The sequence below is a fragment of the Mesocricetus auratus genome, unplaced genomic scaffold, assembly GCF_017639785.1.
Source record: "Mesocricetus auratus isolate SY011 unplaced genomic scaffold, BCM_Maur_2.0 Super-Scaffold_15014, whole genome shotgun sequence".
NCBI lineage: Eukaryota > Metazoa > Chordata > Mammalia > Rodentia > Cricetidae > Mesocricetus > Mesocricetus auratus.
In genome coordinates this window covers 18,384,016-18,408,908 of record NW_024429186.1, presented here as the reverse complement: position 1 = coordinate 18,408,908, position 24,893 = coordinate 18,384,016, and the positions used below count along the sequence as shown (strand labels likewise).

At 45.0% G+C, this 24,893-nt stretch overlaps 1 protein-coding gene across 5 annotated transcripts in view; it reads right to left on the bottom strand.

Annotated features, from left to right (window-relative positions):
- The window catches only part of Ttc7b (tetratricopeptide repeat domain 7B), a 204,623-nt gene that overhangs the window by 93,794 nt on the left and 85,936 nt on the right, over window positions 1-24,893 (bottom strand). For all 5 annotated transcript variants that reach the window (XM_040742629.1, XM_040742631.1, XM_040742630.1 and 2 more), the window contains 4 exons: window positions 20,652-20,730; window positions 14,152-14,324; window positions 5,458-5,521; window positions 1,776-1,913 (listed from right to left, as the gene is read on the bottom strand). In XM_040742629.1, the coding sequence (XP_040598563.1) occupies window positions 1,776-1,913; window positions 5,458-5,521; window positions 14,152-14,324; window positions 20,652-20,730 (454 nt within the window). The remainder of the gene's footprint in view (window positions 1-1,775; window positions 1,914-5,457; window positions 5,522-14,151; window positions 14,325-20,651; window positions 20,731-24,893) is intronic.

Below are 24,893 nucleotides of genomic sequence, written 5' to 3'. Positions count from 1 at the left end.
TCTGAGATGCAGCCTTGTGCTATTCTTGAAGGCTCTCTCACCATTGCCAGCTGCTGTAAGGAGACAAAACCAAGCAGTGGCTATGTCATAGACTCTGAACCTCCAAGGCTGCAGGATTGAAGATTAATCCTCTTTTCATGGGCGGCCTGTGGCAGGAATCTCACTGTGGTGTTACAGAGCTGACTAACACAGCCACACAGTGGTAGGGATGCATGGGAATTCAAAAAATGTTCTGTTCCTGTTTTAACTAAAAATCTTGAAAAAGTAGAAGGATAAGTGAGAACACCAAAAACAAGCCAAAGAGATTCAAGAAAACCCCAGTAAATGAGGAAATGGGCAAGCAGGCCATTCTAAGTGTTATGAAATGGAGGGCGGGCTCTTGCTTAGCGGAGGGTGGACTGCGCCCCCTGAGGTACCGTGGAGCCTTCATCTTTCTGGTGTGACATCAAACTGTTCATTAGAAATCTCAATCAGTGCAGCTATCACATTTGTGGAAAAAGTCCCAACTACCTGTAAAGGCAGGAAAAGAAGAGACCATGTGTCTAAGCCTTTATCACAGGATGTGTGTCTTTCTGGTCAGCCAAAAGTGAGTGAATTCTTGCTGCTTGCCCTTTACCTCTATAATACGCAGGTATGCTGAAAATTTTTTTTATAATTCTATTGATTCATATCTGTAATAGATGGAGATGGTACCAAGTCCAAAGTCTCTGAGGGACACAGGGACACAGAGGCCCAGGGAACTAAGGGTCCCACAGAGGGGGCTGGAAGGCGGAGTGAGAACAGTCCAGCCCAAGTCTAGGCCTGAACTGCGTCACAGCAGGGCAGGCTATGTACATGTGGGCATCTGGACACACCCATTGTCTCACTGCACTGTGGGGGATTCGGCTTTTCAGAAGGCTGAATAACCATTGCCCTGTACAGTCACCAAACCACAGACTGAATCAGGATTAAGCCACACATGCCCATGTGTTCCCCGGGCCCCTTCCTAATGTGGTGAGGAGTGCAGGCTAGAGGCTGAGTTGAGCTCTGATCTTAGTTCAGTCAATCTGTTACTGTATTTCACTCCCTGTCCTCATGCCCAGAGGCTGTTGCAATGGGTATAAATTTAGAAAGGGAAAGATAAATAACACAGAAAAGTTTATTTTAACAAAATAGGTTGTTTCTGTCCTTCTTTTTCTGTTTTGTTAAAAAGAAAGATAAGTTGGTCTCCTGACTTACTTAGCCTCCTCAACATGAAATTTGGTATTCTGGGCAGGAGCTTAATAATGCATAACCCTGGCTCAGATGAACTAACTCCACTTGAAACCAAAACATCACATGTCTGTCCTAAGTGTTTCCTAGTAGAGGGGGTGAGAACATCACGGCCCCTTGCCCAAGACCTGGAATCTACCAGTCAGCTTCTGAGCAAGCACAACCTTCTAAACAAAGACAGTGCCTTTCTGGCACAGAACGAACTGGTTTCTAAGGGAATTAGTGTCAGAGAAGAGGGGCTTTGGTTATGGTAGAGGTTATGCTGGGAGAGACACCGCTTTGGGAAGCGCTGCCCACCTTCCACTCCCAGCCTGCAGAGTCCAGTCCTCCAATATGAGGAAGCTTACCATCATTTCCATCACAGAACTAGGAGAGCAAAGTTCAGTAGCTGGTCCAATAGCATATGCCACTGGCAGAAGGAGACAAAGGACTAGGTTTTATGGCCCTTCCCCAAGTCATCTTGACTGGAAAAATGTGCCCCACCCTGCCCCAACCTGGAAAACAGCCAGACTTGGCAGCTGTACCTCTGACAGCATCTCATACTGGCCTCTTCTTCCGAGAGCAATGGTCAGTAAGTCATAGACCACAGACGCGCTTTGCAGGCTGATGAGGCGGTCACTCTTGTGCTCAGGAATCCTACTTAGCACAGCATCTCGGTTGGCCTGAAGATGACATAGAAGAGAGAAGCAGATGGTAAGCCAGCCTACTCCCCATTATTGCCATGTGGCATGGAGGCCATCTAGGCTCTCCTGCTCCACAGGGCAGGCGTGAGTAGCAGACCTGTCACTTCAAGTCATATATCCAAAATCCCCAGAGCATCACAGACAAGGACTATGGTTTGACTCAACATTGAAGGCCAGATATGAGCCTGCCAGCAGGTGTTTGGAGGAAGCCCTGGGAGGCTGGCAAAGCAGAGAGCTTGCCTGGACCTCAGCCCACAGCAGGCCTGCACAGTCACGGCATCCTTCAAGTAAGGCTCCACTGTGTCTTTCTGTGATCTGCCTTCTAGTCTATGCCAAGGACCAGGAGAGAATTCCCAGCTCTGTGCTTTCCATCCCTGAATGGTCCCATGGAGGTCATCAAACCGTCCCTTCCGTCACTGAGTGACACTCAGATCCCTGGATGACACCTCCATAGGAACAGACCTCCAAGACTAATTTAGTCTTCTAAAGGGAAGCACACAACAGATGTACAAGACAAGAAGTGAGCAATTTTCATTTTGCCACAGAGGACTCAGGAGAACATTGGCCAATTTCACATCTCCACTGCTTAGTGCAAAAATCCACCAGAACAGTCAAGCTTCCCCAGGCCTTTTATCAAGAAGCAGATGCTCCCACGCCAACATGCTTTCACTGCCTCTAAAATTTAATTTCTCCACAGATCCCTCCAGATACACTACATAGATTAGATTCTTGATAGCTACCTCATTTTCTTTTTCCCCCTAATAGGGAGTTCTAAATCACTAAAGTTAGATTTCTGCCTGCTTCTTCCACTCTCAGCTCTGCTAATGAACAGAGCTCTCTACTCCCATCTGTCTGAGGAGCAGGGAAAGGCCTGCTCTGTATTCCCTGTAAGAGTGGTACATGAGGTTCTGGGGTCACTTGTCCCCTAGGCTGATGTTTAATCTTCCTGCCTGACATTCGGAAAGGTCATGCACACACCTTCCTCTTGCTAATGAGACAAAATGCCTTCTTTCTGTGTGTGTCCAAGGCATTTAGTTTCAGCCACCCATCAGAACTTACTCACTTGAAAACTCCTGGCTTTTAAATGTCAAAGCCAAATGAGACTATATAAAACAGGCCGCTTCCTACAAAGTGAGTCATCTCTTATGAAAACAAGGCTGCTTTTGAAGATTTCATTCTAAGTTTTCTTTACGCAGCTCCTTTTGAGCCCAACAAGAGACGCTCTGAAGGAAGGAGGGCCTGCTGTACTCACTCGCTATACATGTTCTATACTGAGACCGATGCCTGGAAGAAAACAAAACAAAATCCACAGACACTATGTGGGAGAGGTGTTCAAGTTACTCTTAAGACTTCCTCTTGTTTTAGAAAGCACGGCTACCTTTTGAGAGCTATACCCTAGAACCTTCGGCAGATCTACCAGCAAGTCCCCAGAATTCTGATTTGGCTGAGGTTATACAGACACACTTCTGACAATCTGACAGTCTCTTCCTCCAGGAGAAAAGGAATCTGTTCTGCAGGAGAAGCAGTACACCTTCAAATGACTTCTTGTAGGTGGAAAGTCAGTGAAGACATTTATGCTTCTAAGCCAGAGTCAGAACTGATAAAGAGTATCATTTTTCCAGACATCCAAAGAACAAGGCAGTTCCTACTTTGTTCTGAAATTGAGCACATACTTTTCTGTCCTAAAAATGAAAAATCAAAGTGCCAAAGGACATTGGGTGGGGGCAGAGGGGGAGCTCCTTAAGGGCAACTTCATGTAGAAGAGCTTTACGGGGAGTCATGTGTTTTGGTTGGAGCTGTGATTTCACTGTTCCCTAAAGAGATGATTCCAGAAACTGAATACCACAGAGGCAAACCTGACTGACTCAGAGGGTCTCAGCACTATCTGTGCTCCTATCACTTCCGTGAAGGAGTAGGTGAGCTGAATGAAGACTCTACTCCAAAACATCTATACCACACTAGGACAAGTGCCTTAGACATGTGGCCATGTTATCCAAATTCCAAACTGGAGCACCTGACCTCACACCTATCATCAATAACCCATCAAAAAGTTTGGACACCACAAAAAAATCCAGTTTGCACTCAAGAAATTAACTGCCAAGTTGTAGAGTCCAGAATAGCTGGGAGGCCAACTTGAGCTGTCTTCATACTCCAGTAACAAAGCAGGTGGGCTTTGCTCACTTGAAAACGTGGTCACTGACCCACATTGTCACCTGTGTGCCTTCCTTCCCTGATACTGCCAAGGCAGAGCAGAAAATATAAATGACACCATCCTGAGTTACAAGCTCATGGTCAAGGGAAGATGACACGACATGGGGCAAGCCGCTGCCCAGAGAGCAAGTGAGCCCAATGACGGCAACAGCAGCCCAGCAGAAAGCAATGGTAACTCAAGCAGTCTGCTCTTGGAAACACTTGTGGGCCAGTTTGTAGAACAACAGAACCCCAAGTTTACCCCAAGGCAAGAGAGTTATGCACACTGAAGCCTTAGCCTCTGCTGGCCACCTCTTCCCAGTACACAGCACCTGTCTCCTGGCCCTCTGTCCACAGTTCACCTCAGCGTCTCTCTTGCCTCCAGCTAAGCACCATGTGGAGAGTGGAGACTTTTCTTACTTTCCTTATGATTCTTTTCCTCTATGGTCTGCCTGGTGGGCTGAAAGCCCTGAGGAGGGAGCCACACAATTTACAGACAGGCGCAGCAAACCAGCACACTAGGGCGTGCCCTTTGCTTCCTCTGGCCTTAAGCCCTCATCTGTAAAAAGAGAAAAGTAGACAGAAGGCCTCTAGGAACCTGTGTTTCTGCTCAAGTGCTAGGCACAAACCAATGGCCTGTGGTCATGCTAACTACTTCAGTGTGGCATCCCCAAGGCCTGAAGCCAGGGCTGGCATCCCTAGTGTGATACAAAGCAGAAGCCCAACAGACAAGAACCGTGAGTTTAGACAGAAAGTCAATATCCTGGCCAAACACTAAGAGTGAACTTCAAAGGGATCTGGTGGCCTGTCCAGAGCAGCCCCGATAAAAGCAGACCTAGGTGACAGAGGGCGCCTCCTCTCCCCCCAGTCTGAGATTCTGTGGGGTCAGGAGCAGGAGCAGAGTGAGAGTACCAGGACGTCCACCCAGCTCCTGTCAGGAAAGTAGGGGGGGCTGTACCCACCAGTGACCCATCTCTGCACTGCCATCACACCCGGCACACCGAGATGCACAGGCGGGGGCTGCTCTCCCTGACAAACTTCCTGTGGGGACCATTTTCACCAGTTACCTTATAGATGAACATACTAATAGCCAATCAGATTTGACAGAGGGATGATAAGCCAAGAGGCCTCTCTACCATTGCAGGAGAACTCAAGCTGACCAGGGACACAGAGGTGGCCTTCTTTTCAAAACACCTGCTTTTCCCTCCTCTTAGGCATTCCTTCTGGAAAATTTGCTCTCTAGACCAAAAATCATCCCAACGAAGGAATGGCCCCAACAAGAGTGGTGTTCTCAGGACTGGGGAAAGAACAATGGAAATCACATTCTACTTACCATAGATTCACTAATGAGTAGTAACAGCAGCGCCTCTTCAGTGTTTTCTTGAGGACAAAAAATGCTGCGTAGAGAAAACCAGCTTTGGTATATGGCAGTTTTGAAATAACAAGAGTTATACCACTACAAGCGGAGAACAATGCTAAAAGCATTTTTATATAGAGTCCATGAAAAACACTGGATAATTTGGATTCTTGAATTAGTTAGCTTGCTTATTTCTATGGCAATCTGTGGAATTAATACATTTTTGCTACACATTTTAGGTGGCAAGCAGATGGGTGACAGAAAATGGCAGAAACCTCAGTCAAAAGCCCAAATAACAGATGCACCTATTACAGAGGCAGAGAGTAAAGTCAGTCCAGAAACAGTGTAAATAACAAGGTGCTTGCTTAGTGTGTCATTGCAGGACGGGCAAACGTTACAGCACCTCTCAGCAGCCTCCTGCCAACTACTCTCTCATTTGTCACTCTGATGAGATTAAGAGTGGCTCCAGAGCCTGCACAATATTTCTAGAACCAAAAGAATTTAGGGAGCTATCTTAACTTCAACACACATTTCATTCTGGGGCAGGATGCAGGAACAGTCTTGCTATTTTATCTCTTGGTGGTTGGCTGAACTCTAAAATCTTAGATTAAAAGAAAGTCTAGCTTTTAAGCTCTGTGCTGCTGAGGATTAGGAAACAAAGATTCAAATACACCTCAATCCTCACCCTGTATATCCTTTTTTTGGTTCTGTGAGCACTTGTAGGGATAGGTAGCCACCCTCCTCCCTGTCTCACCCCTTCCTCTGGAGTAGGACTCTGCATGTTATCACCTACTGGGCTAAACTCAACTTTTCGAGAATTGAAAAGGAGTTATAATAAATAAAAATAAACTTGGTTAAAAAAACCCGAACACTGCCTATTTTGAAGATGACTAAATAAGGACTAAATTTATACCTTCCTAGGAACAACATAACAATAATTTAATTGAGATTTCCTCTCCAAAAGGAAAAAAGATGGAAGAAAGAAAGAAAGGCAAAATCCCACGTCTACCGGATAATTATAAATCCTGGTCTCTGAAGCATCAGTATTGGTTTTACTGCACCAGAGAACCCTGGAAGCAACACAGGAAGTACAGTGCCTGGTCCTCCTGCAGAACTCTGCCTGTGGGGATCTCTAGCTCCTGTCCAGGGCCATGCCAGACTCCAGAGAAGCTAGCCTGGGGATGGCCAGTGGGATGGGCCCAGAGACGAAACCTCTGTGGGGAATCAGCTTGGGGCAAACTGGGTTTTCCAGAAAACAGAACACTTCTGATTAGTCCCTGATATCCTGGCCATGCTTACATGCAATTGGGACCTTGTAAATAAAGCAGTAGCTGGAACCATTTTTCTAATGGCTAGCTAGTCCTACATTGTTCAGACTAATTGAAAAGAGAGATCTCAAGCCGTGCTAATTATGACTTAACACTGGCCAATTCAGTCCATGGATAATCTCCAAATTCCATTTGAGTCATCCAGCCTGCTTCAATGCTAGGTTGTGTTATTTTTACCAGAGTTGCTAACAAGCAGTGAATTAACTGCATCTAATTCCACTTCCTGGGCCCTCCCTATAAGGCAGGTGGATGGACACTGAGAAGCTCCAGGGCTGGGGACAAAAGGTGGGAGAAGCAGAGAAACTATAGGACACAAAAACACACTGGAATGTTCTGGAATGTTCCCTGGAAACAGTAAAGCCTCCTGAGACCCATTTATGACTACGTCTTCTCTTCCTTGCTCATGCAAGATAGAGCCCAGAGTGGGTGGTCAAAATTTTCAGGGCCCTCCTTTTGTGATAGTTTCTTCTCTGAGCCCAAGTGCCTCAGGAGGAAAGCCTGGAGTGCCCTGGCCTATGTTCTAGGGAATAGGAAGGTGGAGGACTAGCTCCACAGAGAGGTACACGAAGGGCAGGGAGAGGGATGCCATCAGACCACGAGGCCAGCTCCAAAGACCAAGCAGGGTGAGGCTGAGGGTGGAAGGTTTGTAGGCTCAGCCTAGCCATGTCACCAGCAACAGGGATGACCTTCAGGAAAACTGCCCATGTGTTTAGTTTGGATAAACTCATCAATGCATCTTATAGTTTTGTAAGACACAGGGAAGGAGTACCCTCAAGACACTGACAGCTACCATGTTATTTTCTATCGCTTCTAGGTAAGTTTTAGAAAAAAAAATGATTCCCCTGCCATATATACATGTTAGAGCAAGTAAAAAGGACATCAAATCAACCATATCCAGCTGCATACTAGCTTTCTTGACACCTGGGGTTTCTGCAATAAGGAAGTGGCTGTGTTAAGGCAGTAGCCCCTGAGGAGTCACTGTGACTCTGTGTGGCTACAGGAGTGGCACCGAGCTCTCTACCCAGAGGAAGCTGACTCAACTCCAAGTTCTAGCTGAGGGTCCCAGAGGAGTTAGGGGTTTCAATAGGAATTGAGAGCAGTTATCTTGGGCTCAGCTGGTCCAGTTAGAGGACCACAAGGACCTCCCCAAAGCTCCTCTTCTTTGTCAACTCTTATGGCTCGGCAAATCCCTCATGACAAAGAAAGAAGCACTTCATCAGTTCAGCCCAAGTCTGTTGAGTGTTCCTCCACGCAGCAATCAGGTAAGTCCCATGTGGCTTATCATCTTACACCCCCAGGGAGGGGACAGGGTTCCTGCGTCTCTGGGGAGGGCACAGGCCTCTCTGCACAATGACTCAAAAAGGGAATGCGAGGAGACCAGAGTTCTGCCAGCAAAAGCCACGATGATCCTGTGATGACCCTTGCTTCTCCATAGCCCCAATAGGAGGCTCACACCCAAAGACCACTCAACAGAGATCGCCTCCTCCTCCATTGTCCACCAGGAAGGCCACCCAAGGCTTGTAACCACAGGTGCTCATTCACTCCCTTCTCACTAGCCCCTTGTAGAAACAGCATGGCCTTTAATCTCCTGCTTTGTTTGTGCTAATTTTCTATTCTAATATGCATGCAATTATCCAAGCCACCAAACATGTTTTCTCGAGGAAGAAAGCTGAAGCATGAATATAAACTGAGAGACATGGACAAGAACCTTCAGAGCACCACAGATTCTAGTAGTTCCAAACAGAAGAGGGAAATAACTAAATGGCCATAAGGGAGCAGACCAGCATAGAGACATTTATAAAACAGAATAGCATAAAGCACTGAAAATAAACTACTGCTACATGTAAAAAAACACACATGACTTGTTCAAATAGAACATTACACAAAACTTAGACACAAATGAATATACAATCTATGACTGTTAAAGATAATGAAACAACTTATTTATTTTGAAATGGAGTCTTACTATATTGTTGCCCAAGCTGGTCTCTAACTTGGGCTAAAGTGACTGTCCCACCTCAGCCTCTGAATGCTGAATTCAACTTCACAGAAACAGACAGAGGGCTGGGGAAATGATTCCGTTGGTAAAGGCACATGCCACCAAGCCAGAGGACCTGAGTTTGATCCCTGAAATCTGGAATCCACGTGCTGGAAGGAAGTAATGATTCCTTCAAGGTATGCTGTGACCTTTGTAGGCACATATCACACACACACACACACACACACACACACACACACACACGTGCGTGTGTATGTGAGAGAGACAGAGAGACAGAGAGAGAGATGCAAAACAAAGCAAACAAACAACTAGACTAATCACTGGGCTAATTATCAGGACAGGGTTTCTCTGAACAGGCCAATCAGTTCTGGGAAAAGTACGAAGATGGCTTCAGGGCTCTGGTAACATCTGCTTCTTGAGCAGGATGCTATTACACATGTGTGCACCTAGCCAAAAGTCAGTGCTCATTTCCCATCCATTCATATCCCATCAGTTATGTAGGGTATAAAGCTTACTCTAAAAATAAGCCAAAGCAGGTGTCCTCACAGAAAGACCCAGGGCAGACCACCGTTCCCCTCTCTAGCTAGGATCTTCCTTCAAACTTCACTCGATCAGGAAGAGAAGGATCATGGCCTCAAGCTCATACTGGGGTACAGTGGAGGGTAGAGCTTTTGAAAAGCTGCTTTTAGGGCAGCCCATCTTGGCCAACACTCGGAACGGTATTTTTGGTTTGCTAGAGCTAGAAGAATGCTGTGGGTTGCAACCTCATGGGGTCAGGAAAAATCTGGTAACAGTAAAATGTATCTGAATGCAGTGACCAAAGTTAATTCAGAATCAAGCTGAGGTGAACACACAGAGCTGCAGCCTTTGTTCTGAACACAACATGCACTGTTAACCGTTAACATACGTTCTGAAGTGCAGTGTTTCTACCACACATATGAAGTTCTGTGCTCTTACAGAAACATAATGGTTCAATTCTAGGAATAAAGTCTTTTCATATTTCTCTACTGTCATTCTTTAGCATGTTGGTATCAAAATTAGTATATGTTATGTTTAGAAGGCTTGGTTTCTAAAAATACTGTTTGAGTTGCAGACTTCCATTAAAACAAAAAAACTGTCCAATGAATTTTGGCTTGGGATTAGGACAGAATTTCCAATAGTTTCTGAAAGGACCCCAGACACATTTCTACCATTTTATAATATGTATTTACATAAAGTGGCATTTTCAGAATTGACAATTACATGCATCCCAAACAGCTGTTCTAAAATAAATTTCTTGATTTTTTCTGTCAGCAAATGATTTATATACCATTTTACCTATCTACATGCCCAAAGTTGCACAAAAATTTCTTGGGTGAGAAGGGGTTACAAAAGAAAAAGCTTAAGAAGTTCTAACCTGAACACAGAAGGGGAGTGTAGGGTCAATGACCAAAATGAAGTTTGAACATCCTGTGCAGGTTCCCTCTTTTACCCCGTAACGAGACAGCTGAGAAGGTAACCACCTGCATCACTGCTGTGTGTTAGACAGACAGCCCACTTTGGTAGCAAGGAAGCACCATACAAGTAGAAGCTCAGTGGATTCTCTCTCCACTAAAATGCCAACTAAGAAGGTGAGTGTGCACATACAAAAAAAGAGCAAGAAAAAAGAGCCAAAGAAAAGACAGGCTGTAACAACCACGTCTGCAGGGAAAGGAAACATGGCTGACTAAGAAGGTATATGGAGAAAAATTCTCTGACTCTGATGAGACAGGCAAGCATACAGAAGGATACGAAACACTAAGGCAGATTCATGAAGAAACCCAACCAAGAGCTTTAGGTGGATTTCCCAAGAAAAGCCAAGGACAGATGCTCTGTGGTAAATCCTATCTGATATTTCAAGACAATTAATATCAATTTCCATGCTCTGTTTTTAATAGAAGGGAAAGAAATAACCCACAAGTCTTTTTATGTGAGTAGAATTATCCACATGCCCCCAAAGACAAAGGTTTTATAAGAAAACTATAGAACAGTATCTTTTAGTAGTGCACGTGTAAAAATCAACAAACATATAGAACCCCAAAATAAATTTTAAAAGATTATACACTATGACCTAACAGAATTTATCCCAGGAATGCAAGGCTGGTTTGACATCTGAAAAAAAAAAAACTATGGATAAAATGCACTACAATAAAGGACAAATCCCCACAATTAGTTGAACAATGCACAAAAACTCTGACAGAATTCAATACTCCGTGATAAAGACAGCAAGGAGGAGTAGGAAGAACTCTGCCTCCAGCAAACACTAATTAGTCCAAAAGGCTTTTCCTGCCTTAAGATCAGGGATAAGGGTGTTTTCATCACTTCTATCCACGGAGTAACGGAGGATCTAGCCCTACATCTAAGGAATGAAACCAGCAGCACCCAGCTTTCAAAGTAATAAGTAAAACTATATTTATAGATGACAGAATAGCCTAAGGAATCTAAAAAACTGAGAATTAACAAATTCAGTAAGTTTGCAATATGCAATATCAATATACAAAATCAGTGCCTCTAGAGCCCATGTTGACAGTTAGTGGATGAAAGAAGCCTATAGCAATTTCACCACCTTTATGTGAAGAGTAATGTGTAATTACTGAGGTAGGCATGAAGTCCCATTCGTAAGGAGCTACTGGTGATTGACAGCTGCTGGGAAAAGTCAGCTGTCTTTAAGGCCTGGTATGCTGAGCAGACTCCAGTGGAGGGTCACACATCCAAGAGCAGATGGGCAGCACAAACCAGACTTGACACGTTTAAGAAAGGGGGGAGGCACAAAGTTAAGTGGGGAGGGGAGTGGTGAATCTGGGAGGATTGGGGTGTATGTGAATATGATCAAGACACACTGTATGAAACTCTAAAATAATCATTTTTTAAATTGAAAAAAAGAGAATAATATTATTAAAACCTATAACAAAGTTAAAAGTGGGTTGAAATTTTTTAAAAACTGAAACAATTCTGGGACCTGGGATGCCACTCAGCAGAACAGCATTGTCTAGTGCTCTGTGCAGGGCTCAGGGTTCCTCCCCCAGCACCATGTTCTAGCTTGCTTCTCTGTTGCTGTGATAAACACCATGATCAAAAGCAACTTATGGAGAAAAGGATCTATTTCACCTTACAACTCCTAGGTTACACTCCAGCACTGACAGAAGTCAAGGCAGGAACCTGGAGACAGGAACCATGGAAGAATGCTGCTTGCTGTCTTGTTCTCTGGCTCACTGTCCCATAGGCTGATGCTTAGCTAAGCTTCTTATACAGCCCATACTCACCTGCATAGGGATGGAACCACCCACAGTGGATCCTCCTACACAAATTAACCATCAAGACAATGTCCCACAGACATGCCCACAGACAGTCTGATCTAGACAATTCCTCAATTAAGGCTCCCTCTTCTCAAATGATTGTAGATTGTGACTTTTAGAATAAAAACTAAACAGCACACATCCTCTTCCAAAGTAAAGGAAAAAAGTAAAAGAAAACATGTGCATAACCAAAATATTAGGAATATGTTTAACAAAAGAAACACAAACCTTACACCCTGGAAACTATGAATCAGTGCTGAAGTAATTTTAAAAGTATAAATAAATAAAAACCACTTTGTGCTCACAGACCAGAAGATGCAATACTATTTAGATACCAGTATTACCTGCATCGTTTTACAAGTTACACATTTAAAGCTATTCCGATCAAAATCCCAGTGCTTTTAAAAATTTATTTCTCTACAAGAAATGAGCAAGTAGGTCCAAAAAATGCATATGAATTTAAGGGACTGGGGGAAAGGGTGACACTGAAAAGGAGAACTGGGCATTATTTTTGGAGAAGTGGAAACTCTCAACCCAACTTTTGTGATGCATTCATAACTATGTATGTACTGGGAGCCAATGACTGCAATTCTAAGCCAGTGAGCTGGACAGTGGTGAGCCATAGGGAGTAAAACAGGTACAAACCAAACAGCTCACCTCTGTCTGGATGCAATGAAGCTTGGGTGGGGCTGCCTCCCGGAATTCTCCTTACAAAGGTAGGACGCTGATATCTGAGTGGTGTCAGAAGAGTGACAGGGCCAGCTGTTTAGGAAGCACTAAGTAGCCAATGAAATAGGAGAGTTTCTGTCTCTGAGGTAAGGCTGCCCAGGGGCAGAGCTCTGCCCGGGTGTCACTGGATAAGAAGACTGGTAACTGAGAACTTTTTGTATCTGGCACCTAGGCTACTCAGAAGTGTCTAAAGTAAGAAACAAACCCAGACTGCTTTGAAGACATAAAAGTCACTTAGAATTTGGATCTCAAATCTGCTTCTGGATAGCCTCTCCTGAGGGAGTCGCACTTCACAGTGAGTAGGAAGGGGCCCAGAAGAGGGGTCTCATGAGTCCAGGAGGAAGCATGGCAAACTAGTTTAGCAAGGCTGGAAAAATGAAGATCAAAAACTAAATTAGAGTTAAGTCCCAGGGAAAAGTCAAGAATGCATTCCCTTGTCCATTTCCTCATTTCCTCATAAGAGATGCAAACTGAGTAAGACGACTGTGAGGTAAAGAAAAGTCAGGCGTGCGTGTCACATGAAGAGCCAGAAGCCAGGTGGCCTATCCACAGCGTGCTCTCCAGGGTTTCCAAAGCAGCTGCTTATAGTCTCTTAGCACCTTGTCAGTGCGACAACACTCAAGAGGTCCCCACATCAGTCACTCGTGTCTATTTTCCCTTTGTACAGATGAGGAAATGCCCCCGGGCTTTGTCCTTTAGTAACAGGCAGAGGAAACCTAACGTCTCTGAGGGGCAGTGTGGAAATGAGTGACCTTCTCCCAGCCCTCATCCTTGTCTCTCCACCCTCCATCATCCTGGCCAGGGAGGCCTGAGAAGGTAGCAGCCCTCTGGCCCATTTTCCTCTAATGAAATCAAGTCCCAAATTAAAATCTTGCAAAAGTAAAGAAGCTCTAAAGAGACATCTCCTCTTAACTGATGGCAAATTGTTCGTTGTCCTTATACATGGTGTGGCTAAGAACAAGCTTTTTTAAAGGTGGGGGAATTGCTGAAGTAATGAATGCCTATTGTCTCTAGCTATAAATGTGGCTGCTGATTGCTGGATGATGTTGGGGATCCTGTGGTAAGTGGAGTGAGAATCCCACAGACCGGCACAGACAGCCGGTAGCTGAGCAAGGTGGCCCAGCATGAGAGGAGAGTGTCTGCCCACCCATGTAGACGTCTGCCCGAGTTATGAACAGTGGTGTGGTATATCTGCTGAACTGGCCAATTAGTATGAGCGTCTGATTCCACATGGGTGAAACCTGTCCTGTTCTCACATCCCCTTCCCAGAGTCCCCAGCTGAGGACATGGAGTCCCATACTTCTCTCCTGAGTAGACACGGGCTCTGCGAGGGAGTGTGTAGGTTTTGGTGTTCGCTCCTTTCCGGAGAGGGTCGTCCAGAGGGGACTGGCAGGGAGGGTCCTCCAGGGGGTTCCAGTAGCTCTGTTCACACATGCCCCGTAACAAGATTTCTGCCAACTGCCTGGCTATTGTCTGGGAACACAAAGGAAGAACAACATGATTATTAATCTGTTTTCTATCATCCACTCCATCATAATCATCTATCAGCTGTCGCTACGTGTGAGACACTATTGCAAGACTCAAGGGTTTAAAAGATCAGAATGAAATGTTTACTTCTGTATGAAGATCATACCAGTTTATGACAAAAGGAAATATAATATGCTAAGGTATTTGAACACCTTTTAAAAAGATTGATTTTACTTTTAATTCTGAGTAAGTGTGTTGGGGGGTATAGACATGAAGTGCAGGTGAAGCCAGAAGCTCTGCATCCCCACGGGGCTGGAACTGCCAGGGTTGTAAGCAACCGGACACGGATGGGTGCTGGGAACTGAATTCCAGTCCTCTGCAAGAGCAAAACCTGCACTCAGTCACCGAGCCACTCTCCAGCCATGACGAGCTGCTTAGGAAGGTCCATGCACTTGAATGCTTCCTTGTCTACATAATGCATTAAATGGGCTTTAGGCCCAAAATAACTAAACACACAGTTAAGCCTTTCCTAAGAGCTCTGGGGTGGACTGCAGATGAAACTGCAGATATTTACACAATCACTCTGCAGAGGCTGCTTGCTACAGCTTAAACCCAGGACTCAACATCAGTGATGCTACCTCTGGGGGGAAAAATCTCAGCATGACCAGATATACACTGCAGATACTCAAAATTTTGTCGTTGTTACTAGAAGCACTGCCCTCCATCACACTACCACCACAGGATGCAGCACTTGGGGAGTGGGGGGCCCTGTTTTCAGTCCACTTGGGGCCTGCTGCCTCAGAAGTCAGCTTTGTGCAATCGGGAAGGCCAAGTGAGGGCTGGCCTCTGATGAGAAAGCTTACTACAAAGCTGGTGGGGGTTCTCACCTCCCCATGGAAACCCACGAGCACCCGGTGGGGGTTCTCACCTCCCCACGGAAACCCACGACCGGTGGGGGTTCTCACCTCCCCGCAGAAACCCACGAGCACCCGTGGGGATTCTCACCTCCCCGCGGAAACCCACGAGCAGCCGGTGGGGATTCTCACCTCCCCGCGGAAACCCACGAGCACCCGGTGGGGTTCTCACCTCCCCGCAGAAACCCACGAGCACCCGGTGGGGATTCTCACCTCCCCGCGGAAACCCACGAGCACCTGGTGGGGATTCTCACCTCCCCGTGGAAACCCACGAGCACCTGGTATTTCTAGCCAGTGCCTTCACTGAGTCCACTGCAGTGCCACTGCCTAGAACACTACCCCAAGTGATACGTAAGAGGCATGTATAGACTAAGAAGGGTCCTGTTGCTAAAGGCACATTGATATTCCCTCCCTCCCTCCCTTCCTGCGTGTGCATACACGTGCACATGTGTCTCCCCCCCATTTTCAAACAGAATCCCTGCATCCCAGGATATTCAATCCATAATCATCCAGAGCTGCAAAATAAAACGTCAGGAAATTGTATTTTCTATCAGGTTTTGTGTTCTTTGGAAGATACAAAGAGTACTGACGCTCTGGGAGAATGAGCTTTTAAAATAAATGTGTTCCAGAAGAGAGCTTCACTAAGCTTCATCCATATGAAATTTCCTAAAACTCTCCAAGGAAACTTAAATGCAACAAAATCATTAGCTTGGTGGCTTCTGAGAACCACTGTGTAAAGACAAATTTTCTTGATTATCACTGTGTAGAACCTACTGCTTTTAAATGTTCATAAAAATGTGAAAATAACCAACCCAGATCATCCCCAACTGAGCCATCTGTAAAGATCTCATAAGAACACAATTTCCAGGACCTACACAGTACCTGAGCTGTCTCCCTGGGCCTTACACTACTGCCTCGCTTTGATCTCACTGCAGCCATACAAGCTAATGGCTTCTGCTGAAAGTGCCAGCTTCCAGAATCACCCTCCACCCACTATGGCCATGAGACACACGAATAAAGAACCTCTGTCTGTCTGCCTGCCTGTCTGTCTGTCTGTCTCCCTTCCCCCCTCACCTTCCCCAACCCCCATCTACTATGAGACTGTTTTAAAGGGTACAGTCCAACAGCATCTAGTACATTCACAAGGTTGTGCAATTCTTACTGCTATCTAGTTCCAGGACATTTTCGTCACCCCAAAATGAAACCCTATACCTTTCAAGCTGTGGCTTCTCATTTTCCCCCTCCCAAATCCTCAGGACAACTAATGTGCTGTCTGACTTTACGGATTTGCCTATTTAGGAGCTCTCACAGAAATTAATACAATATGGGCCTTCTGTGATGTTTCCTTTACGTGGTGCAGTATTTTAAAGATGCATCCATGTTTTCATTTAATAGTATCCACACCTTTTATTTTCCAAACAAGACACACATGCCCCATTTTGCCCATACATTCAGCTTGTTTCCAGTTTTCAGTTGTTAGAAATGATGCTATTATGAACATTCATGTTCAAGTTTGTGCTTGAAAATTTGTTTAAACTCTTTGGCAAAAGTACCTAGGAGTGAAATGCTATGAATATACTTTTAAATTCATTTTCTGCTATGTTTCATCTCAACAAGTTCACAAAACAACTTTACTATCTCATAAATACATCATACATTTGCAATTATTACCTAAAGAAAAAAGAATCATACAGTTATAAAATAGATTCCTTGGCCCTGCCTGCACACCTGCTCCACTGAAATTCTGGAGCTGTAGATGAGGACGCATTTGTTTGGCATTCCTCAATAGAGTTCAGGATGCAGACTGTTGGCAGAGGACTTGACTAAGTTGGCAAAACCAACTGTGGTAGTTTGAGTGTAATTGGCCCCCATGAGCTCACAGAGAATGGCACTATTGGGAGGTGAGGCTTTGTTGGAGGAAGCATGTCACTGTCACAGTGGGCTTTGAGATCTCCTATATTCAAGATATGCCCAGTGTCTCTCTCAGTTGACTTCCTGTTGCCTCTAGATAAAGATGTAGAACTCTCCAGCATAACCCCATACTTCCAGCCGCCATGCTCCCTGACATGATGATAATGGACTAAAGCTCTAAAAATGTAAGCTGCCACCCCAGTGGATTGCTTTCCTTTATAAGAGATGTTGTGGTCATGCTGTCTCTTCACAGGGATAGAAACTCTAAGACTCCACAGTTCCTCAGATAATTCTAACGCACTCCTTCAGTTCAGCACTCAATGGACTAGGAATGGTTTAAGTCACTCAATGATCCCAACAGCTGAGAGCAAAGGCACACCTTGATTCAGAGTGACATAAAGTGGGAAATGTCTCCTGCCATGTAACCACACCAGATGATGGCTGAAGTGTCTAAAGTCAGTTCCAGCTACCACAATGTGCTCACCTCAAGAAAACAATGGGAGATGTCTGTCTGTCTGTCTGTCTGTCTATCAATCATCTTTGAGGGTCAACACAAATGCTCCATTTTGAAACACTACCCTTCTCAGTATGCTTTTAAGGCAATTCAAATAGACAACTGAAAAACACCAAGGAATTCTGAAAATAAATGAATTAGCAAGAAAAGATATCTGACAACAATTAACAATTTTCATATATATTTCATATATATATATATATATATATTTACAGGTTCTTATGCCTTAAAGAACCCTAAAAATTCAAAATGCTTTGTCTAAATATAAATAATCCAATATATAAAATTAAAGGCCTAATAAGGTCTTGATGGTGTGTGTGTGTGTGTGTGTGTGTGTATAAAGTTACTTATTTAGTTCAACCACATATTCTACAAAAGCCTTCTGTTTAGCTGCCTAGTCCCATAAATCACATTTCTACATTCTAAAACCTTGGAGATGCCCAAGTGAAGCTCTCTCTGCATTTCCCATGATAAGAATATCTTAGCCTTGTCCAATTAAGGACAAACATGGGTAATAAAAGATGAGCTGCAGATTTATATAGGGTTTTTATAGTAATTGTGACACAGGACATTTATTAGTACAGCAAGCACTAGGCCTTCATTTGATGATTAAACTATACAGAGTTTATATGAAATAGACTATCTTTTGTACTTCTCTTTTAAGTTTCATGGTCGTATCATTATCCAAACAATTAGTACTTGAGGATCTCATCTGCATGTCTTACAACAGTTAATATGAATCAAAAGCACACATCTGACCCCTTTCACACATGGGTATCCAGGACGGCCTCATCCCTCATCCCACCTTTCTTGGATGCAAAGTACACACATAAGACAGGAGGCTCAGTATCACTGGCCATCAGGGAAATACATGTGAAAACTATGGCGGCATTGCGCACTCACTAAGATGGCAGACACAGAAGGTAACAGTAAGAGCTACCTAGTTAGATTGTAGAGAAAGCTGCTGGTGGGAATGGAAAACAGAGAAGTTACTTTGGGAAACAGAATCTCCTTAAACTGTTCAACCCAGAGTTTTCATATGACTCAGTAGTTTTACTCCATAGTGCAGAGTAAGAAAGAAGTCACAAGTCCACTCAAACCTGCCCACAGTGTTCTCACAGAAGCTGTCCACTAAACCTGCCCACAGTGTTCTCACAGAAGCTGTCCACTCAAACCTGCCCACAGTGTTCTCACAGAAGCTGTCCACTCAAAACCTGCCCACAGTGTTCTCACAGACGCCTGTCCACTCAAACCTGCCCACAGTGTTCTCACAGACGCCTGTCCACTCAAAACCTGCCCACAGTGTTCTCACAGACGCCTGTCCACTCAAACCTGCCCACAGTGTTCTCACAGACGCCTGTCCACTCAAAACCTGCCCACAGTGTTCTCACAGACGCCTGTCCACTCAAAACCTGCCCACAGTGTTCTCACAGACGCCTGTCCACTCAAAACCTGCCCACAGTGTTCTCACAGACGCCTGTCCACTCAAAACCTGTCCACAGTGTTCTCACAGATGCTGTCCACTCAAAACCTGCCCACAGTGTTCTCACAGAAGCTGTCCACTCAAACCTGCCCACAGTGTTCTCACAGAAGCTTTCCACTAAACCTGTCCACAGTGTTCTCACAGAGGCTGTCCACTCAAAGCCTGCTCACAGTGTTCTCACAGATGCTGTCCACTAAACCTGCCCACAGTGTTCTCACAGAAGCTGTCCACTCAAACCTGCCCACAGTGTTCTCACAGAAGCTGTCCACTCAAACCTGCCCACAGTGTTCTCACAGACGCCTGTCCACTCAAAACCTTCCCACAGTGTTCTCACAGAAGCTGTCCACTCAAACCTGTCCACAGTGTTCTCGCAGAAGCTGTCCACTCAAACCTGTCCACAGTGTTCTCACAGACGCCTGTCCACTCAAACCTGTCCATAGTGTTCTCACAGAAGCTGTCCACTCAAACCTGTCCACAGTGTTCTCACAGACGCCTGTCCACTCAAACCTGCCCAGTGTTCTCACAGAAGCTGTCCACTCAAACCTGCCCACAGTGTTCTCACAGATGCCTGTCCACTCAAACCTGTCTACAGTGTTCTCACAGAAGCTGTCCACTCAAACCTGCCCACAGTGTTCTCACAGAAGCTTTCCACTCAAAACCTGCCCACAGTGTTCTCACAGACGCTGTCCACTCAAAACCTTCCCACAGTGTTCTCACAGACGCCTGTCCACTCAAACCTGCCCACAGTGTTCTCACAGAAGCTTTCCACTCAAAACCTGCCCACAGTGTTCTCACAGACGCCTGTCCACTCAAACCTGCCCACAGTGTTCTCACAGAAGCTGTCCACTAAACCTGCCCACAGTGTTCTCACAGAAGCTTTCCACTCAAACCTGTCCACAGTGTTCTCACAGACGCCTGTCCACTAAACCTGCCCACAGTGTTCTCACAGAAGCTTTCCACTCAAACCTGTCCACAGTATTCTCGCAGAAGCTGTCCACTCAAACCTGCCCACAGTGTTCTCGCAGAAGCTGTCCACTCAAACCTGTCCACAGTATTCTCGCAGAAGCATTAGCACCAACAAACAACCCACCTACCCATCAACTGAAGAGACTGGGTGGATAAAATGTGTGGACTCAGAAGATGGAACGGTGTTTGGCAACGGAAACAAATACTGAGGCAATATGGAAGAATCCTGTGCTGAATGAAGGGGGCAGTCATAAAAGCCTACACTGTACAACTATTTATGTGAGATGCTCAAAACAGGCAGATCCACAGAAACAGAAATGTAACTAGTGACTGTCAAGGACGAGGGAAATGAGAGAATGGGAATGAATTACTGCTGAGATTGGGGTTTCACTTAGTGATTACAGTGTTCTGGAATTGAGTACTGACATGCTAAAACACTAAAATGTCCTCGTAGAGTGGGTGAATTACGGTTCGCACGCAGTCTTATGTGGACATGTGTAAGGTAGACATCCACAGGACTGATGCCGCATGGCAGTCCCACTTACCATTCGCAGGTTCTGTGTCGTTCTCGTTTCCACTGCTCTGAGAAGCTCCCTAAATCTCCCGACTCCTCTCGTCAAGTTCCTGCATGCACACAGAATTTGACAAGGTTTCCATGGGGCATGTACATTTTATACACACATCCAAAGCATTTTCGTCTATGTAAAAGCTGGTGGCGAGAATTCAAGTAAATGATTAGTCTACACATAACTGTCTTTGAGCAACTGACATAACACTAATGATTTGTATGTGTGTGCCTTTTATACTAAATCAAATTTCATCAAATAGAAAAAAACCCTAAAAATCAGTTCTGAAGCAAAGAAAAAAAGGTAAGCTATGTCTCCCAAGAGTCTATTTTCAAACTCACAGTGGCCCCCACTAGAGTGGGTACTGGAGTCTGTTCTTTCACTTACAAGGGAGACGGTGACACTGGGCAGTTGAGGACATCATCAAGGCACTGCATGCAATGTGGTTAAGGCTTTGTGCTGAAAATTCATGAGCAGGACAAAAGAAAGGGTATGAAAAAGGAGGAATGGCCTCACTTAATCACTCCAAATCTTTCAGAACAGGAAACCCCTGCCTAGTATGTCCATCATGTGAGCCTCCAACCTGAACTGTCAAGCAGCAGCAGAGGGTCGAAGGCCTCTCTGAAGGCTGCTGTGTACTGGCTGGTGCCTAGGCTTCCTATGTGAGATCAGAACACATTCCATTCATCATCCTATGTGCTCCACAAGACATGTCTAGCAACATTTTCACTGAGGAAAAATAATTTTTAGAACATCCTCGAGTAATGGGCCTGGCCTCTTTGGGTGTTCAGTCATTGCCTTTACATTGAGCACTGCCACCATCTGCAACATAACTTGGTGCTATTTATAACATGCTCATTAGAACACATCTCATCTTTCCAGAAAGCCACAGAACAGGTCAGCAGGTGCAATACTGTCGGCCAGCCTCCGCAGGCTGTGACAGACAACTCTTGTTTGGATGACATTTTAAACCACGCAAAGGTATGAGATAAAAATGTGCCTTCACCATGAGGGTGACTGATTCATATCTTATGCCCAAGTGATTCCCAGAGTTCTCTTTCACAAGAACGGCCCAAAACTTGAAGACAATGACTGATTGGCCCAGTATATAAATACTCCCCAGCCCCTCACCTACACAGATGAGATGACAGGTCAGATGCTTTGTGGTGGCATAAAAAGAGAAGCCTGTATTCAGGACTCCATCAGAGACATGAACAAAAACTGGGGAATGGGCCCTGGAACATGAAATCTACTCTGCCCATCCCTTCACTTATTTTTATGGGATTCATGTTCATGGGCAACAGCACACATTGCTCTGGGCTGAGGCTCAGTGCTCTGGAGTAATGCGGGAGGGAGGAAACAGTCGTAGCTAAAAGGGATGGGAATAGCTATGGTAGCTAATTTTATTTCCAGATCACTGATTAAATGCCCATTGTGTACAGAGAGGGTGGCACTCTGGACTGATGAAATAAGGGCATGCCTGAGCAATGTCACTGGAGAGACCCTGATAGACCCTCATAAAGAACTGCTTTGCCATTGTGGAAATTAGATCTTGAGCAAACACATAAAAGCAAAACATTATAACTGTGGGGAGGCTACAAATAGGACTTGGTCGTTTGGGGCGTCTCCCATGTCCTCTTTGCAGAATGAACTATTTATAGAGTTGTAGAAGCATGGAATTTTCTAGCCAGAAATGATCCGACACAATCTAGCTTACATAGAAGTGAAAGGGCTTGTTCAAGTTCAAAGCCTGGCAGGAGAGCAAGCTGGGAGCTTTCCACCATGCTGTGACTACCATGGGCAGAAGAAACATAAGCTCCAAAGCAGAAGTGATTCAAGAGGAAAGAACAAGCTTGAATCCAGGAGCTCAGATGTGTATTTTACGCCACTGATACTCAAATTACTTCACACACACACACACACAAACAGCATCAATTCTGTGTTCTGGTGATGACAGCTGATGAGATGGTCCTCAGGTACTGGTTCAAACTGGAAAGCAAATCCACTAGGCCAGGTAAAGGAGCCCTGTGCCAGATGGTTATACACTCGGCTACCTGATACATGATGGCTAGAGAAACCCAGCTCCCCTTTCTGGCTGGCTGTGGTTTCTCCCATGCAGGACGGAGGCCCTCTGCTGGAGGGATGCAAAATCTCGGGGACAGAAGGAGGCTGAGCCTGGTGAAGGGAAACCAACTGCCTCCAGCTCTTCCCAGCTTGCTCTGGACCTTGTTCAGGATTCAGAATCGAGCTCTCCCCAGCTCAAAAGAATTCTGTCCATAAACAGAGAGTCCAGAACATTTGCAGAATGGAACAGGCCTGAAGCTGTGGTCTGTTCAAATGAATGTGGCACTCTGGAAGGATACCAGAGAAGGGCTAGGGCATTTTAAATATTAGAAATGGCCGCAAGCACCCCAAATACCAAGTCCTATAGTTCTCAGTAAATAGTCAATGACAAACATTTTAAAGCCACATATTACTCCACCAATCACTTCCATTTGCCACTGAGCAGAAAAAAAAGCTAAGTGTTTAATCATGATAGCTAGGAAGTAAAAAGGAAATCAGTCTGCAAGAGTTATATTCTAAATGTCGTGAAATCAGTCTGCAAGAATTATATTCTAAATGTCGTGAAACCACCCAGTATGAGGAAAATGAACAAAATTCACATGATGGCTTTCATATCTCTAAACTATTAGTTTGTCCCCAAAATGCTGAACAAACATTAAACATCTAGAGCAAAGTGGCTTAAAGTTTCCACTCTCAACTGAAAACTGAGCCCCAAGGAATTTCCCTGGTTTTGAGGGTTTCCACGGACCCCTGACATGAGGTCATTTGTTCCATTTCAACACCCTTGACTGAGACAGTGTAATGATGTCAGAATTCATTATGGTAATGTTTTTGCCAGTACCAAGTAGCATACATTCTGGCAAGCTGTCAGAACTTGGGTTGTCTCCTGCACTTTGCTTCTTCAAGCTTTCTGTACTGGGTGTGTTTCCCTCAGGTTGGAGGAGCTCCAACAACTCAGCTAAGACCAGGGAGGAAAGGGCCTGCAGTCATCAGGGCCAGTTGTGAGGTCAGCCAACTGGCAGGCAACACTTCATCCGCTCCTGGTACCACTGCTGTGCCCAGCCCAATAGGCGAGCTGGCTAGTGTCCTGAGCCTACGCTTGGTGAAACCCACCACTCTACCTTTCACTGACTTCTCTCCTCCTGTTTCTTTCTGCTTTTTGCCCTCAATCTCTAGAGTCTCACCCTCCAGGGCTCCCTACTTCCTAAGAGTCAATGTTGGCCCTACAGGTTGTCAACACAACTGGGAAGGTACCAACTCTCCATCCAGAAAATGGTCCTCCCTCTTTTTATTTTTTTAAATTAAAATTTTAAGTTAACATATAAATAATGGGCTTCATTATGGCATTTTCATAAATATGTCATTGTACCTCATTCCTATTCATCTTCTTCCCTCCAATTTTCTCTGTCCTCCCTGACTGGATCTCTTCCCCTCTCCAAGCAATGCTCCCCTTCTTTTTCCCTTTCATGACCCCCTTTCTACTTTCAACACACACACACACACACACACACACACACACACACACACATACACACATGCATGCGCACACGCACAGCATACCCACAGGCACCCATGTGTGCATTCACACACGCACACATGTGCACATACGCACATATACACACACATGCACTTAAATATGAAAGAAAACTTGGTGCTCATCTAAGTATGGCTTTTTTTTTTTTTTTTTGGTTTTTACAAGACAGGGTTTCTCTGTATTGTTTTGGAGGCTGTCAGTCCAGCCTGGCCTCGAACTCACAGAGATCCGCCTGCCTCTGCCTCCCGAGTGCTGGGATTAAAGGCGTGTGCCACCACCGCCCGGCAAGTATGGCTTATTTTACTTAACATACTTAACATGTCACCTTGTTATTCTTCACAGCTGAATATAATTCCAGTGTATGCACCTATCACATTTTCATTATATATTCTTCTGTTGAAGGGGATCTAGACTGGTTCCATTATCTTGGCTATTGTGAATATACCAGCAGTAAACATGGACATGAAGTATCTCTGTGGCTCGTTGACTTAAGAGTCCTTTGGGCACATACCCAAGAACGGTATAGTAGGTCATATGGCAGTTCTGTTGTTAGGTTTGAGGGACCTCTATTCTGATTTCTACCAACAGTCAATAGAGGTTCCTCTTTCCCTACACCTCCACCA